General features: G+C 47.4%; 1 protein-coding gene across 4 annotated transcripts in view; it reads right to left on the bottom strand.

Moving 5' to 3' along the window:
- Positions 1-12,763: 12,763 nt before the first annotated feature.
- sugct (succinyl-CoA:glutarate-CoA transferase) overlaps positions 12,764-17,870 on the bottom strand; it is a 31,046-nt gene continuing 25,939 nt past the window's right edge. For all 4 annotated transcript variants that reach the window (XM_028004681.1, XM_028004682.1, XM_028004683.1 and 1 more), the window contains 2 exons: positions 15,604-15,667; positions 12,764-13,645 (listed from right to left, as the gene is read on the bottom strand). In XM_028004681.1, coding sequence (XP_027860482.1) covers positions 13,482-13,645; positions 15,604-15,667 — 228 coding nt within the window. In that variant the 3' untranslated portion in view covers positions 12,764-13,481. The remainder of the gene's footprint in view (positions 13,646-15,603; positions 15,668-17,870) is intronic.

Below are 17,870 nucleotides of genomic sequence, written 5' to 3'. Positions count from 1 at the left end.
GAACCCAGAGGTCAGAGGTCGGTTAGCATTCACACCTCAGCAACCGAACTGGACTTTGACTAGGCAGATGGACTGGAGTCGGGTTAAGGTGGACTGAACTGGGCTGGTGGGAATGAACCTTTGCTTGAGATATATTCATATTTCAGCTCATCAACAGCCAATCAGAAGAGAGTTTTACTGAGGTCAGTTCCTACCAATAAGCTGCTAAATACAAACTGCTGTGACGTAAAATAAGTTTTGTGAAATACAAACAAAATTTAGATTCTTTTTCTTTCAAAATTGCACATTTATTCTCGTAATTCCAATTTGATCAATTTTATGGTCAACAGAATCTAGTTACAGTCCAACATCTCTACTTCATTCTGCTCAGATTTCCTGTGCTTTAGATGGACCGCAGCCATTCTGTGTTTCTGACTGAAAGCTTTTGGTCTCCAGGTCCTGACTGGACGCGGGTGGAGCAGCGGCTGCAGATCCCAGAGTCACCTGCAGGGCGGCGAACAGGTGTTAAAGCCATAGATCTCCTGATGCGTTGCCACATTATCTCAGAGCGCCGCAGCCAATCAGAGGAGGAGAAGGCCAAACATAACTTGGCCTGCATGTCTCTAAAAACATCCTGCAGCGTGTCGGGGTGTGTGTGTGTGTGTGTGTGTGTGTGTGTGTTAATCCTGGTATTAACTGTGTCTAGACTCCAGAGCCTCTGAGGTCCTCCCTCTGCAGGGTCACCTCCTCCTCACCTCCTTATCTCTCCTCACGTTTTAGTCTTCTCCTGCTTGTCTTCACACCAAACTCTGATTTCCTGGATCATTTCTTGTTTTTATGGATCAATTCTTGTTTTTATGGATCAATTCTTGTTTTTCTGGATCATTTCTTGTTTTTATGGAAAACTTGTTTCCCTTTCTGTGCCGTTAAAGTCTGAATCCTCCTGATCTGCCGTTTTGAATAAAAACTTCCCCTTTAAGGCCCAAACAGCCATCAGCATAAATCAGCCTGGACAAATGGTGTTGAAAATCCTCCCAATGACCCCCAGGGGGTCATGTGACCTCGGCTGCTGCCTCATCACATGACCGCCTCACTTTCAGCTTCCTTTCATAAAAAACTAAATAAAATCAAAACGCTGCTTCCAGGGTGAAGCGAGGTGAAACGTCCCAACTGGCCCTTCAGCTGCACCGAATCTGCAGTAAATATGTAACTACAGCACACACACACACACACACACACACACACACACACACACACACACACACACACACACACACACACACGCAGTGATGATCTCTGCAGAGCCTCAGTTTGTTGCTTCCTGATGGGACGGCGTCCAGCGGCACAAAGTTTCCAGCTCTGTTGTTTGAGGGGATTCCTGCGGTTTGAAGGAGAAACGGCTGCAGCCAATCACAACATCCGTCTTAAAGGAGCCGCGTCACATTTATTACATAAACCTGAATCCGGAGAAAACGACCCGTTGGTCTGAGGATTCATCATTTATCTGGACGAAGCTTCAGCTGGGAGGAAATGAATCGTTTCACTGAGCAGAACCACAGCGCCACCTAACAGTGACGCCCAGAATCACCGCTTCCTGACGCCGTCCAATCAGAAGGCAGGAAGTAAGCGGAGCTTTAAGGGAAATGAGTCTGAACAGTTCAGTGAGTCTGAACAGTTCAGTGAACGATTCCTCAGCTTTTTAATTCACTGATTAATACAGAGAATATTAATCTTAACGTTTCAGCTCCTGGATTAATAATCTGCAGATAATCTCCAACAGACGAATGAACAAAGCTTCAGCTTCAGACAAGAAGAGTTTGGAAATACGCAGGAAAAACTACAAACCTGGTTTTCATAAATATTTCAACATGTTTTAATAAACGCAGCAAATCATCGATTTCACAATAAAACGTTTCATTAAAGCCGAATCAGCAGAAAAACAGCAGATTCATAAATTTGAATATTATAGACCTTTAATTAGCTTCAGTCTGTACGGCAAACCCTTAACAGATTTAATATTTTATTACTAATATATAAACTAAACTAGAATCATGTTAATGCAACTGCCTTTCAAAATAAGAGTCTAAACAGATTAAGATACATTTATAGAATAATTCATAGATTAGTTCAGAGCATCTAGAAGACCCGGAACCCGGAGACGTTCTGGTCCCAGCGGGCCGGACCGGTTCTGAGAAACCCGCGGCCCGTCTGGACCAGACAGGAAACAAAACAGGAAAACAACGGCAGGCGGAGCGGCAGCCATGACCTCTGACCTCTGCAACAGTAAATTGTGACGGGAGCGGGGCGTTACAAACACAGAAGGAGAGAAACAGAAGAATCAAAGAAAGAAAGACAAGAGAAAACAGAGCGAGTTTTTTCTGGTTGTGAAACTTTGGCAGTAAAAATGTGTTTTGGTCGTAAATCAGGAGAATGAGGAGAAGGAAAGTTACTGCTGAGGACGAGAACATAAATAGAGCCGAGGAAGAGAAAGAGTGATGAAGAGCGGCAGTGAAACCTGCAGATATGTAAACGAACCCGCTTGTATTTATGGGACGGGAGCCCAGAGAGGACAAACAGAGCTTTGCTTTAATCCGTCAGCGTGGCTGAGGCCGTCAGCAGCAGGAAGAGCAGAAATCACAGACTGTCCCTTTAACGGCCTGAAGGTCTGGACTGGACGGACCACCAATCCCAGTAAAGCCATCAATGGGTCCACTGGGAGCGCTGAGTCACCAGTTTCCCTGGCTGACCCGCCGCTCAGCGCTCCGGGTCTGGGAAACACATCGGAACCGCCGGGCGGCCGGAGCAGGCGGAGACCCGGTCCGGATCGCTCTGATGGGATTCTCATCCCAACAGAACCGCTCAGCTCTCACTCACCTCCAGGAATCCATCTGCAGAACCCGACCAGAACCAGAACATCCAGTCCACCTTAACCACGACATCCAGTCCACCTTATCCCAACTCCAGTCCATCTGCCTAGTCAAAGTCCAGTCCGGTTGCTGAGGTGTGAACACTAACTGACCTCTGACCTCTGGTCCTCCAAACCTCAGTCTGGGTTCGGTTGAAGTGAACGCCAAGTGGACCAGAGCCCGCTCCAAAAGCAGGAAGTGCACTACAGTGCAGGGCATTCTGGGTAAAAACAAAAAAAGCTAACATGCTAGCCTAGCGCTAGCAGCAGAAATGGCTCCTGGTCTTTAGCCAAAGACTAAAGAGAAATCCTCCAACACTAAAATCTGACGCCTCCATCTTGTTTCCATCTGGTGAAACAGGAAGTTGCTCTCAGTGTCTTCAGAGGTTTGTGTGTCGTTTCCTTCAGTGGTTCTTGGTGCAGCGCCCCCACAGGCCAGGAGGGGTACAGGTTGGTTTAAATGTTTGGTTAGTGGACCTCGAGAACCAGAACCTTGTCTGCATGTGGTGTTTGGTTCGCTTCCTGATTGGTTCTGGTGTTTATGGGATTCCCTCCAGAACCAAACCGACTGACTTGTCTGAGGTCGGACTGGACCTGAGGTTCTGTTAAGAACAAACAGAACCCAACAGAACCTCTGACTCATTTGACTGGTTTGTTTCTCCTTTTGGTTCGATTCGTGATTTACTCATCGCCATCAAAATGATCTTATGAATGTTTATGTGGGTTTGAGGCAGCGGTACCGACTGGGTCAGGCAGGTCTGTTTTCTCTTGTCTTTCTTTCTTTGATTCTTCTGTTTCTCTCCTTCTGTGTTTGTAACGCCCCGCTCCCGTCACAATTTACTGTTGCAGAGGTCAGAGGTCATGGCTGCCGCTCCGCCTGCCGTTGTTTTCACCATGTGTCTCAGGTGAGCCGTCCAGGTCATCACAAACAGCCAATCAGCTTCCAGATCCAGACCAGCAGGCAGGTTGTTTTTACAGAGAAGAAGAAGAAAAGATTGGGCTCCCGGCCTGCCGCCTGCAGCTGCTCGCTCCGATAGCATCACTGCTCTGATTTCCCATGGTGCATTGTAAACAGAACACGCCCATCCACACACACACACACACACACACACACAGCTGAGATGGTTTTATGGGCCATAGAGCGTTCAGAACCATCCGCTGGGATCGGATCCTCCAGAACCCGGAGAGGACGGAGGGACGGAGGTTTTTAGACACTTTTATATGCAAACGTCCTCCAGAGGACCAGGATGAAGATGATGATGAGGAAGCTTTGATGTTGTTGAGGAACGTCAGGTTTTCACCTCATCATGTTTTATAGACTGAAAACCGTCTGAAGCTTCAATAAAACAGCCAGTCGACACGACATCTGAAACAGGAAGAGACGACCTTATATGGAAGGTCTGGCCACACCCTTATATGGAAGGTCTGGCCACACCCTTATATGGAAGGTCTGACCACGCCCTTATATGGAATGTCTGACCACGCCCTTATATGGAAGGTCTGGCCACGCCCTTATATGGAAGGTCTGGCCACGCCCTTATATGGAATGTCTGACCACGCCCTTATATGGAAGGTCTGGCCACGCCCTTATATGGAAGGTCTGGCCACGCCCTTATATGGAATGTCTGACCACGCCCTTATATGGAATGTCTGACCACGCCCTTATATGGAAGGTCTGACCACGCCCTTATATGGAATGTCTCACCACGCCCTTATATGGAAGGTCTGGCCACGCCCTTATATGGAAGGTCTGGCCACGCCCTTATATGGAAGGTCTGGCCACGCCCTTATATGGAATGTCTGACCACGCCCTTATATGGAAGGTCTGGCCACGCCCTTATATGGAATGTCTGACCACGCCCTTATATGGAAGGTCTGGCCACGCCTTTATATGGAAGGTCTGACCACGCCCTTATATGGAAGGTCTGACCACGCCCTTATATGGAAGGTCTGGCCACGCCCTTATATGGAAGGTCTGACCACGCCCTTATATGGAAGGTCTGGCCACGCCCTTATATGGAAGGTCTGGCCACGCCCTTATATGGAAGGTCTGGCCACGCCCTTATATGGAAGGTCTGGCCACGCCCTTATATGGAAGGTCTGACCACGCCCTTATATGGAAGGTCTGGCCACGCCCTTATATGGAAGGTCTGACCACGCCCTTATATGGAAGGTCTGGCCACGCCCTTATATGGAAGGTCTGGCCACGCCCTTATATGGAATGTCTGACCACGCCCTTATATGGAAGGTCTGGCCACGCCTTTATATGGAAGGTCTGACCACGCCCTTATATGGAAGGTCTGACCACGCCCTTATATGGAAGGTCTGGCCACGCCCTTATATGGAAGGTCTGACCACGCCCTTATATGGAAGGTCTGGCCACGCCCTTATATGGAAGGTCTGACCACGCCCTTATATGGAAGGTCTGGCCACGCCCTTATATGGAAGGTCTGGCCACGCCCTTATATGGAAGGTCTGGCCACGCCCTTATATGGAAGGTCTGGCCACGCCCTTATATTTTTACTGGGGAAGCGGTTATGGGTCTAACTCCCGGCGCCACCAGAAGTAGCAGGATTTCATTGTTGCTAATCTATATTCATGATAGAAGTTACATCTCTCTTTTCAGTTATAATGCAATATTTAGTTAAACTTGTTTACAGACACTGTCTGCTATCAGAGCTGCTCAGTACAGAGGATCATAATCATGAGTTTAATCACGGGAAGCGACAGGAACTCGATCGTTTCGTTTTGTAACAGAATGACGTGAGTTAGCATTGCTGCTAGCAGCTCGTTTCTCTGAAAAGCAGAGAAGCTGGTCAGAGATCTGAGCTGCAGCACCAACAGTGTAAAAATTACGGTCTGGGTCTTTGTCACTATGTTTGGGCCAGCAATACATTCCTATAAGACAAAATGAAATATTTGGGTTTCAACTGCAGCTGTTTGTGAGCATAAAGTTCAACTTTGAGCCTCAGATCTGAACTCAACTGATCTGGACTGACACCAAAACCGGATCCTCAAACAGAACCGTGTGGTTCTACCAGCTGGGCCTTGGCGGTACCAGTGGATGAGGGTCCGGGTCGGTGGTACCATCGGGCCAATGCCGGGTCGGCAGCGGTAGTGCGTTGGAGCAGCACACGCTGCCTTCAGGGCCTCCTGGATCTTATTGTTGTCTGGTTTCTGGTTCATGCAGATTTCTCAGACAAACCAAATACTTGAGCAGAACTTTTCACGGACCTTTCTGGTTCTGAACCTTTACCTTGATGTGACTGAGGCCTCGGAGGACGGAGAGACAAAGGAGGCTGTGATGTTTGATCTGCAGCAGCTGTAACCCTGTCAGACCAAACTCAGGGAAAAATGAGCCCAGCTTCAGGTTCTGCTGAGTCCAGAACAAACGGATCTGTCAGAGGTTCTGATGCTCCGGAGGAGCAGCCAAACCCACCGACCGTCTGTAGTCGAGCTGTAAAACCTCCACAAATCCCTCAAACCCACCAAGAGGTCAAAGGTCAGCGGCTCAGCCCCTTGCTCCAGGGCACTGCAGCGGGACGAAACCGAGTCAGAGAGGAAAAACCAACGAGAGAGAAATAAAACCCAGACCATCACACACACACACACACACACTAACACACACGCAGACTAACACACACACACCCCGACTAACACACACACACCCCGACTAACACACACGCACCCCGACTAACACACACACCCGCAGACTAACACACACACACCCGGCCTGATCTCCTGTCATTCACTTGTAATCAGAAACTCTCCTCCAGATGTTACCTGGAGGATCAGCTGATCCTCCAGGTAACATCTGGAGCTGCTGAGGATCCACTGGATCCTGGATCTGATCTCAGGTCGGGTTGCTCCTGGACAGGAAGTGATGCGTTCTGTGAGGTTCTGGTCTTTTTAATTGTTTCTGAATGATAAAATATCCATAGAAAACTAATTATTACACAAACTATTTATTTTGAATGCAAAAAGGTAAAATCTTTCTAAACATGTTAAATCGGTTCTGCTGATCTTAAAGGGACGGTACCATCATCACTTTTCTCATCTTTCCATAATGGAGCATTGCTTTGATTCCTTTATGTTTGAGAAATAATCTCCATGGCAACCATTCAGCTGTTAAAACATCTGGGTGGACGTAGCCCCGCCTTCAAGGCTTAGCTCCTCCCCCACTCGGCTCCTTCAGACTAGCCATCAGCAATTAGCAAACAGCTGCTGAGCTCATTATAGGAGCTGCTGCTCAGAGCAACGCTGGTAGAAACATTAAAGGGTTCATAAAGGAGCCATGTTGGGACGACTTCCTGGAGGCGGAGCCTAAGGAAGAGCAGGAGCCTCTTAAAGAGACAGAGGCCCAATTTCAAGTTAAATTACAAAGTAAAATTTATTTTAATCAATCAATCAATCAAATTTTATCTGTACATCACATTTCAGCAGCAAGACATTCCAAAGAGCTTTACATCATAAAAACACAAAACCATAGAATCAGCCAACAACATTAAACATCAGATTATTGATTATCGTTTCATTGATTATGTGTCTAAAGCAGCTTTAACAGCTGGTTTAGTCTGGATTTAAACCTGAGAGGTTCTGGAAGGTGGATCCAGATCTGATCTTTAACGTGTCGCGGTTCTAAACCAATCAGCTGCAGCCAGTTGATTAACTTTAAGTTACATTTGATTTAGAAACATTTTTATAACTGAAGGTTAAATATTTACTGAGACGAGAACATGGAGGGACTGGGGTCCATTTCTGGGTCTGAACCAGAACCAGAACCAGAACCAGAACCAGCTCTCTGGTCATTTATGACGATCAACTAGCACACACACACACACACACACACACACACACTGATCAGTATCAGAGGTGGAAATGGACAAAGACAGTTTGCACCCAGGGAGCGCTGACCTTTGACCCCACAGCTGGCTGACTGGTTTTATTGGTGTGTGTCGCCTCCAGCTGTGCAGCCGACACACACACACACACACACACACACACACACACACACGCTCGGTGTGTGTAACCGGTTCTGATCATATCAGAGTTATGCAAGATGTGACCCATTACCTGGTTCTGGTGGTTCTGGTTCTGATGGACCTTCTGCTCCGCAGCCCGGTCCAATTCCTCAGTTCCTGTTCCCTCTGACCTGACTGGACTATACCGGACCCAGTTGGACCTGAATCAGAGGTTCTGATGGTCTGTCAGGTTAACCTGCAGGAGGTGAGTCAGGTCTCACACATTAAATGACCCGACCGTCTGATTCAGAGGTTCTGCCGGGCCTTTTGGACCTGAAGATTCTGATTGGTCCATTGGTTCCGCCTGCAGCAGCTCTCTGTATCAGCGTTTGGTGTGAAGCGATTCTGGACGGTTCTGATAAGCTGGTGAGACAACAGAACGGGTCATGTGTATTAATCAGAGTTCTGGTTCCTACTGACCCGGTTTGGTCCAGAGGGGGGGTGACCTGGTACGACCCCCGCTGACATCCCTCAGTCAGCGGCCCGGTTCTGGAGGACAGCGTGTTCTCTGGCTGTCAGAACCCGAGGCACCAGCTGGAGGTTCTGGTGACAAACCGGGTCAAACTGGGAGAATAAACTGGTGCTGCTGGGAGAAAGGATTAGATCAATATCTGAACCGGATCAGAAAAATGAATCTAGACTGAGATCTACCTACCCGGTTCTGGGCTCAGATCCGCTCCATTTCGGACCAGCATCTTCAGAACCAGCTGACAAGTAGCTTCAGCATCTTTAGCAGGATAAAAATCTGTTAAAGATGAAATAATCTGTTATAAATGTTATAGATGAAATAATCTGTTATAAATGTTATAGATGAAATAATCTGTTATAAATGTTAAAGATAAAATAATCTGTTATAAATGTTAAAGATAAAATAATCTGTTATAAATGTTAAAGATAAAATAATCTGTTATAAATGTTAAAGATGAAATAATCTGCCAGCGGAACCAGAACTTTAAAATCAATATTAATGAATTATTGCCATTAATCGTGTTTCTGTTCAGTCAGACGTTTGACTTCAGTTAAAAATGTAAAAAATAAAAAACGTCCAGCTGAAGATAAACTTGCAGATTTTTGGTTATTATTGATTTTAGGCGATAACTGATCATTATAAGATATTTTGCAGCGATTAAATAAATAAATCTTACCTGGTTGCTTTCAGCTCACAAACAACCACAGTTAGCTTAGCTGTTAGCTTCATGCTCAGCCTGTTTTATTAAGGTTTCACAGTTTTTTCAGAGCCGCCATTACTGTCCGATTCCTCCAGGGAGCAAAGGTCACGTGACCTTCCTTATATGGTCAAAGCTTCCGGTTTTTAAAAGTGTATTTTGTTTCTGTTTTATCTGCTTAAAGACGTGATGATAAAGTTTACTGATGTTTATAAATGTTAAACTGAATAAACTTTAAATATTTAAAGCTGAATTCTGATTGGTTCTGTAAATATTTTTATTTTTCAGTTCTGACCCGAAACTAAAGCATTTTATTAAAATCCACCATCAGCGAGTCTGGAAGTGAAACATGATTCAGTTTGAAGGTTCCGTCTGTCCTCATGTCTCACTGATGGACCAGCAGCGGTTCTGGTTCCTCAGCCGGTAGCAGTGAGTCCAGAGGACGTTTGTCCCATCGGAACCAGGGGGACGGGCTGAAACGTGACCGGGCCAAGCGGTTCGGACTCCGCCGCCCGGAGCGCAGAGGTCGGTCACAGGCTCTGCATTGTTCCCCGACAGCGCCGCTTCTGATCCGGATCCTGGCTGTCAGAGTTCAGAACGGGGCCAGGGGGTCTGAGGGGCCAGCGCGGGACGGGAGGAGGGTTCTGGGGGGTTCGGACGGGTTCTGGGGGTCCGGAATGTAAAGAGCCCAGGATTCTAATTGGAGCGGGAGTCACGGCTGCTGCTCCGACTCAAAGAGGCTGAGAGTGAACTGACCCTGAAAACATCAGAAGAACCAATATGGCGGTTCTGCTGAGAGCAGCAGTGGAGCGGACCGGTACCGGATCCAGAACCAGAACCAGCAGATCGCTGTGACCCGGATCAGAGAGGAACGAGGCCTCTGTCCAATCAAATCAAAGATCTCAGAACCAGTTTATGAAAACATCTTTACTCTTCATGACCGCCAGACTGGACTGAACAGGACCGGATTGGACCGGACCGAACTAGACCAGACTAGTCAGCAGCTGCTTCAGATAGTTTTCCGTCCAGCAGTGGTGGCCACCGCTAACTAACACGCTAGTTACGCTAACCCTAAAGTGCTAATCATAAACATTAGCTCTGCTAAAGCACCTCATCAACATGGTGGAAGCTAACGCTAAAGCGCTACACCACCATGTTACTCAGTGGAAGCTAACGCTAAAGCGCTACACCACCATGTTATTCAGTGGAAGCTAACGCTAAAGCGCTACACCACCATGTTATTCAGTGGAAGCTAACGCTAAAGCGCTACACCACCATGTTACTCAGTGGAAGCTAACGCTAAAGCGCTACACCACCATGTTACTCAGTGGAAGCTAACGCTAAAGCGCTACACCACCATGTTATTCAGTGGAAGCTAACGCTAAAGCGCTACACCACCATGTTATTCAGTGGAAGCTAACGCTAAAGCGCTACACCACCATGTTATTCAGTGGAAGCTAACGCTAAAGCGCTACACCACCATGTTATTCAGTGGAAGCTAACGCTAAAGCGCTACACCACCATGTTACTCACTGGAAGCTAACGCTAAAGTGCTAGCTGTGCTGTTAGCGGACAGCTAAGCGTTCTGAGGATCGTCTCCTGATTAGTTTTTTTCTCCTCAGGTGGAAACTGCAAGTTCTGCTCATGCGACCCGGTTTCATCTCTTCATTCAGCCGGTCAGGACAGGACCAAACAGAACTTCCCCGCAGCAGTCGGCCTCATGAAGTTCTGCAGAACTGGTTTTGTCAGGAAGCCCAGACCTCTCTGGTTCTGATCCAGAACCTGATGGACCTGTGGACCGGACCGTCCTGATGCCACAGAACCGGGAAGCTTTCCTCCCTGGACCCGTCACAGACCTGAGCGCCACCACAGGAACAACCTGGGCCTCAGAACCAGGAGGTTCTGTTCACCAAGCCGGACCGCTTCCACCGCCCGACCGACCAATCAGAACAGAGTCTGCTAGATCCATATTTGTCTGGTTTGCTCAGACACAACAGGAGAAGCTGCTGCCATGGCAACAAGCCGTACACATCCTGCCAAACAGAGAGCTGCGTTCTGATTGGCTGCTGCAGCTTCTGCTGCGCTGATGAGGATCGCAGCTGCAGCAGAACCGGCATCCGGACCGCAGCAGGAAGAGGTTTCCTCACACACTCCCTGAGGAAACACGGGGGGAAGCCTGCACCGTGTGTGTGTGTGTGTGTGTTTCCATCACACTGCAGCTGGACCTCCAGCTGGACCAGAACCAGATTCTGGAGCTGCCTAGTTCTGTTCAGGTTCAAGGTCAAAGTTCATGCCTACAAGAACTGAAGTGTGTGAAGCTCTCATCCCTCTGCATGTGTCTGCGTGTGTGTGTGTGTGGGGGGGGGGGCAGTAGTGATCAGAACCAGCGGCTCGGTTTTCCTCAGCTGTCCCTGAACGTCACATCGTCTATCATCACAACCAGAACAAGAAACGATTCTGGTTCCAGCCGACAAAGAGGATCCAGATCCAGATCCAGATCCAGGTTCTGGTTCTGGTTCAGTACCCAGCAGCAGTTTCTGTTTCTCTCCTCTTGAAGTAAACTGGTTTGGTGGTTCATTTCCTGCGGTGAGCTCAGCTCCAGACGGAGTTCTGGACTCATATAACCGGGTCTGGGTCGGACATCAGCGCCGGGCTTCCAGATGTTGGAACCGGAGCCGGCGGGTTACGTACATCCGGATTTCTCTCTCACAGCCCGAGTTCAGCGCAGAGGCAGCCAAGAAAGGAGCAGCTGCAGAACCAGAACCGCTTCTAAAGGAGACCCAACAGAACCGGAATCGCCGACTCGTCTGGACGGAACCGGGGAGGTTCTGATCAACCCACTGCAGAGAGAAACAGAGATGGAGAACCACTTCCTGCTTCCTGTGAGGAAATGTCCAATTAGTTTCCTGTCTGTCCCCCAGTGTCCCATGTTTCCCCATAATGTCCCCAGTGTCCCATGTTGCCCCATAATGTCCCCAGTGTCCCATGTTGCCCCATAATGTCCCCCGGTGTCCCATGTTGCCCCATAAAGTCCCCCAGTGTCCCATGTTGCCCCATAATGTCCCCAGTGTCCCATGTTTCCCCATAATGTCCCCAGTGTCCCATGTTGCCCCATAAAGTCCCCCAGTGTCCCATGTTGCCCCATAATGTCCCCAGTGTCCCATGTTTCCCCATAATGTCCCCAGTGTCCCATGTTGCCCCATAAAGTCCCCCAGTGTCCCATGTTGCCCCATAATGTCCCCCAGTGTCCCATGTTGCCCCATAATGTCCCCCAGTGTCCCATGTTGCCCCATAATGTCCCCCAGTGTCCCATGTTGCCCCATAATGTCCCCAGTGTCCCATGTTGTCCCTACATCATACTTTACTAGAACTAAAAACCATTTTATGTTCCAACATGTGGAACCAGACCAGTTATTGTTTCATGCAGTTCCTCCTTTATGCCACTAGGTGTCACCTTTCTGCCTGAACATCGTCTACCTGCTTCAGGTCTCCTGTTCTACGGAGTGACATTAGTGCCTGAAGTTAAGACTACTGCCCTCCAGCAGCCACTTCCTAGTTGTGATGGAGGTTTCTAATAATAATGTAAAAACTAATTGTCACAGATCAATAAATTTAAATTCTAATAAACACTGAAAACATTTTAAATATCCAGAATAAAGTCTAGCTGACACTGACGGACTCATAAATCACCCTGGAGACTAATTGATTTATTTTCATGCTTTATAAAAATAATTTATTCAGCAGCAGGTTTACAGTCATGGAGTGTCAGTTTCTGAGGTTTTCCTTCCACAACGTTTTAAAGCATTTTAAAGGAGTGTAAAGGAGCAGATCCAACAGAGCAGATTTATTAAAGTGCAACTAACCAATAAAATAAACCTGTCAAAAAGTTATTTTGGGTTTTATCTTTATGTTTCTGTTGGATTCTGACATTTTTCTGTAAATTTGTTCATTTTACCTAAACTGTCTCAGTGCTGCCCCCCTCAGGTAGAACCCTAAGTGTAACTCAACGAGTTGTGGGCGGGGCTTAGTGTGACTGAATGGACTGTGGGCGGGGCTTAGCGTGACTGAATGAGTTGTGGGCGGGGCTTAGCGCTGCTCTGGTTGCTTCCTCATGATGAGGAACAGCTGCAGCTGCAGAACGCTGGCGCCATTAAAGTCCAATAACAGGATTGTATATAAATGTAGTGAAAAAGTTCATAAGTTAGCAGAGCTTCCTCTCCCCCCCATTAACACACCTGGCCACGCCCCTCAGTGCATATCGGCTCCGCCCACTTTGCTGACTTCTTAACACTTGTTTGGGGCGGGGCTCAGATCTAGCTGGGTTGGTTACACTTTAAACAGTCTATGACATCATGATTACATCATTCTGGTTCTAAAACTCTGATTGGCAGCTTCTCTTTCTTCAGCCAATCAGGATACTTCATTCTGAGCCACTGCTCTGGACTCCAGCAGCTCTTTGATGACATCATCACTGTAGGACAAGGTGTCCCTTAGCACCTGGACCGTGTGCTGACCAATCAGAGGAGGCGGCGTCGGCCCGCTCAGGGGGAAGCTGCTGAACCGCACAGCTGGACCTGAACACACACACACACACACACACCCTTTAATCAATGCAAACTCTTAAAGACGTTTCAGCCTTAAAACAGGCAGCAGAATAAATTCAGGACGGATCCTGAAGGTTTCCTGTAAATGCTGAATGTTCTGCACTTTCATCTCTTCTGCTAACATGAAATATTAGCCAGACTGCTGCACATTTTACAAGAAATGTTACAAAGTAATAAAAGTTGTTGAAAGACAATCAGCTAGTTGGACTGTTTGGTACGGCTGTGATTCAGCATCGATATGAAATGTCCTAGAATTGATGCAGAAACTGAATCCAATGCGCCGCCTGCCTGCCTCCACAGATCACCTGCAGATTAAATCAGAAATCATCAGGAATAACTGATCCTTTTGACTCTAAAATTGATTTTGAATCAAACCGAAGCAAAGATTCAGTTCAGTGTAAAACGCTCAGCGTCGTGTTTTAAACTTTTCCTGTCTGGATGAAACGTTACAAACTGAACTGGTTCAGTAATGAACACATGAAGCTGCAGCAGAGAACAAGCTGTTTATTTCTGGACACTCAGACAATCAGCTGCTTTTAAAGATCAGCGCTAATGAGGCCAGATCTCACAGGCCGGCAGGCCGGGTGTGTGTGTGTGTGTGTGTGTGTGTGTGGTGGTGGTGGTGGTGGGGGGGGGGGCTTCACGTGCCGAGTGTGTTGTTTTCACCACATAACTAACTTATTATCCTCTTCAACAAGCCTCAACGTGAAAATCACACGGTCTGCATGTGTGTGTGTGTGTGTGTGTGTGTGTGTGTGTGTGTGTGTGTGTCTCAGGGTGTCAGGGTGAATAATTAATGAATAACGTTACATAATCCTTTTATTCATCACATTTCTGTCTTTTTTCTGGTTCTGGTCCAAGATGGACGGAGGAAGAAAAGGAAAGTTGATGAAGAGCGACGAAGGCTCCAGACTTTTAGTCTAACGCTAACGCTAACCTGTTATATAGCGTAAGCTAAGCTAATGCTAAAGCGCCGGACCAGCCGGTGTTTGTTTTCTTTGATGTTGAACTTTATTCAACTTTTATAAACCAGTTTATAAAAGTTTAATCAGACATTAAACTAGCAGATTATTACTGATAATAGATCAATAACAGATAGATTAACCTGAACAGCTAACGGCTCCAGATGATAAAGCTCAGACTTCAGAGGTCCGGTGAAGTGAAACCAGTCCGGTTCTTCCTGCTAGATGAAAACCCAAACCGACCAGAACCAGAACAAATGAACATCTGCGCCATGTTTGGGCCTTGCTGGTTCTATTGATGCTTCGATTTCTGAACTGTGAGGAAACATTTTATCCTCTGACGCCGACAACTGAACGGGTCAGAACCGGATCAGAACCAGGTCCGGCTACCGAACAGCCTGAAATTTGTAGGGAATGATGGACTGGTCCAAATGAAGGGAACCTGAGGAATGAAGGTGAGCCTGGGGTCAGAGACGGGTCGGAACCGGGTCAGATCCAGAGACGGATCGGACCGTAAATCGTGAGCGGAGGACAAACAGCTTCCTGAGTCGAAACTCTCAGAGATCCATCAAACCGGCATCCCAGTGGACCGCCTCAGCTGCACGCTGCGGTTCCACTCACACATATTTGTTTGTGGTTCTGCGGTCGGGTCGGGTTGGGTCGAGGGGGCGATCCCAGCGTTCCCAATAGAGAATCTGGTTCCGAGAGCCCAACAACATCAGGACAACAATTCCTGGAGAAATGTCCCGCCGTGATTTAGAGTCCCAGACAGAGAGGAGAATCTGGATCAGAACCCAGTCACACCAGAACCAAGACCAGAACCACAACCAGAACCACGATCAGTAAGCTGGTGTAACGACAGAACATCAACAGAACCGGAGGTCACATGACCCAAACACCTCAGGCTGCACTCTGTGTGTGTGTGTGTGTGTGTGTGTGTGTGTGTGTGTGTGTGTGTGTGCTGACCCGGCACAGCGATGCGTCCCGCCGTCGGATGCTCCATCTCCTGGATCAGTCCGTTGTGTTTCACCTGTAAACATACAGACAAGTTAGTCTTGGTTCTGGTTCTGGTCGGGATAATCGGGTCTGGATGTGGCAGGAAGTTAAACTCAGAACCACTTCCTGTTTGCTTGTTTAGGTTTTCAGAACTGATCTGGAGGTTCTGAAAACCTAACGAAGGACTGTCAACTTGACAGGAAGTCAACAGAACATGAGGACAGGAAACAGAAACAGACTTCAAAATAAAAGCATATAAATAAGAATTCTTAACAGTCAAGGAACAAAACATCACGGAGGTCAAAGTTTATCCACATTATGTCATGTTCTGTGTTTTCTGTGTATTTAATTAGTTTTCTGTGTCCCCAGTCTCCGTGTTGTCCTGTCCTCCCCTTGATTGTTCCCAGGTGTGTCTCGTTCTGTGATTACCCGCTGAGTATTTAACTCCACCTGTGTTCCTTGTTCCTCGTCGGGTCCTTGTCAATGCGTCTAATGTGCGTGCTGCCTGTTGCTGGACTTATTTATCATTAAAATCATCTTAATTCATCTTACCTGGGTCTGCTGCGTCTGCCTCACCACCCCTCACCGCACCACCTCATGACACATTATCAACGTTTAAGAGCGCCAAATGTTCTCAAAGTTAGCAAAACGCTAAAATTAGCTCAGCGAATTAGGGCTGTAGCATTAGCACAGCTAGCCTTTCAGACAGCAGGTTTAACCTGACTGAGTCTGTAGAAAGGAAGCGCCAGCAGAACCGGACCTGACCCATTACATCCGCATAAAGGGAAAGTCAGAGGCCTGGTCAAAGTCCAGATCCCATGAACATGATGGGATGACCTGGAACGGGCTGAAGGAAGACCTCCACAAAACCGTTTACCATCCAGAACCGTCTTCCGTCCACCATGACCCACATTGTCTCAGGAGCAGTTCCTGCAGAAAGCCTCTAGTCAGTTTGCTCAGGAGACGCTCCAGAGTCTCAGAGGACAGCAGCTCTGCAGGACGGGTTAGCTTCATTGTAGCATTGATAGCGTCATCGCTAGCGATTGGCTAACGTTAAGCAGAGGCCACGCCTCCAGGAAGTAATGGCTCCTATCCAGACTCTGTGGATGAACAAACGGCTGATTCCAAATGAGCATAAAACACACACCACACACACACACACACACACCCACGCCGACACACAGAGACACACCTCCACCTGTCCAGGGGAAACCTTATTAAAACTCAAACTGATCGATGGATTTAATTTAAGCATCAAACTGAACAGGAGGGTGGGCAGCGTAGAGCTACAGCTGCCAAACGGACAAACATGGCAGCGACACTAGAAGGACATTAGGGGGCCGTGTCTCCAGAGGGACATTAGAGGGACGTGTCTCCAGAGGGACATTAGAGGGCCGTGTCTCCAGAGGGACATTAGAGGGACGTGTCTCCAGAGGGACATTAGAGGGCCGTGTCTCCAGAGGGACATTAGAGGGACGTGTCTCCAGAGGGACATTAGAGGGACGTGTCTCCAGAGGGACATTAGAGGGACGTGTCTCCAAAGGGACATTTCTGAAACATGTTTGACTGTTCAGCCTCCTGCTACAGAACAGTTTATATTTACTTTAGTTTATTTGTCAGAACATTTCAGAACCAGGCAGATCAAAGGCTTTACATCATAAAAATATCAAACAGTCATCAGTTATGAAACAAACATTTAGTCCAGAATGCTGCTTCCCCATGTTTGGTTCTGGATGCAGAGCAGAACCATAACCAGCATGTTGATCCAGCAACAGCATTCTGAAATAGTAGTGAATGCTGAAGTGACCTTTGCATATTTTACAAACATGTTACATAATAACTTTAAAGATACGGGTGATCATCATTAACCTTCATCACCAATAGGTGGCGCTACAGCTGCAGGACGTTTGCTGTTGGTTTTCTTCACCACTGACCAGTCACTGTAGCTCTACATTATAGATATCTGCATCAAACTTTTCCCTCATTATGCCAAACTCATGAACATCTTTAAGGAACTTTAACAGCTCAATCTCATCTCAAGTCGCCGTATCGTTCACAGACTATAACTTTACGTTACGTCAGTAGAAGTCACACATACTGCCACCTGCTGGTGACATCACTTAAACATTTTTGATCAGTTTTGAGGAAGATTTGCATAATCTCAGTTATGCTAATATGCAAATCTTTAGATTTTGTATGACTTTCCATGACCACAGAATCTAAAACCTGGAGAGACT

The sequence above is a fragment of the Xiphophorus couchianus genome, chromosome 21 (genome assembly GCF_001444195.1).
Source record: "Xiphophorus couchianus chromosome 21, X_couchianus-1.0, whole genome shotgun sequence".
NCBI lineage: Eukaryota > Metazoa > Chordata > Actinopteri > Cyprinodontiformes > Poeciliidae > Xiphophorus > Xiphophorus couchianus.
This window is presented reverse-complemented; position numbering and strand designations above follow the sequence as displayed.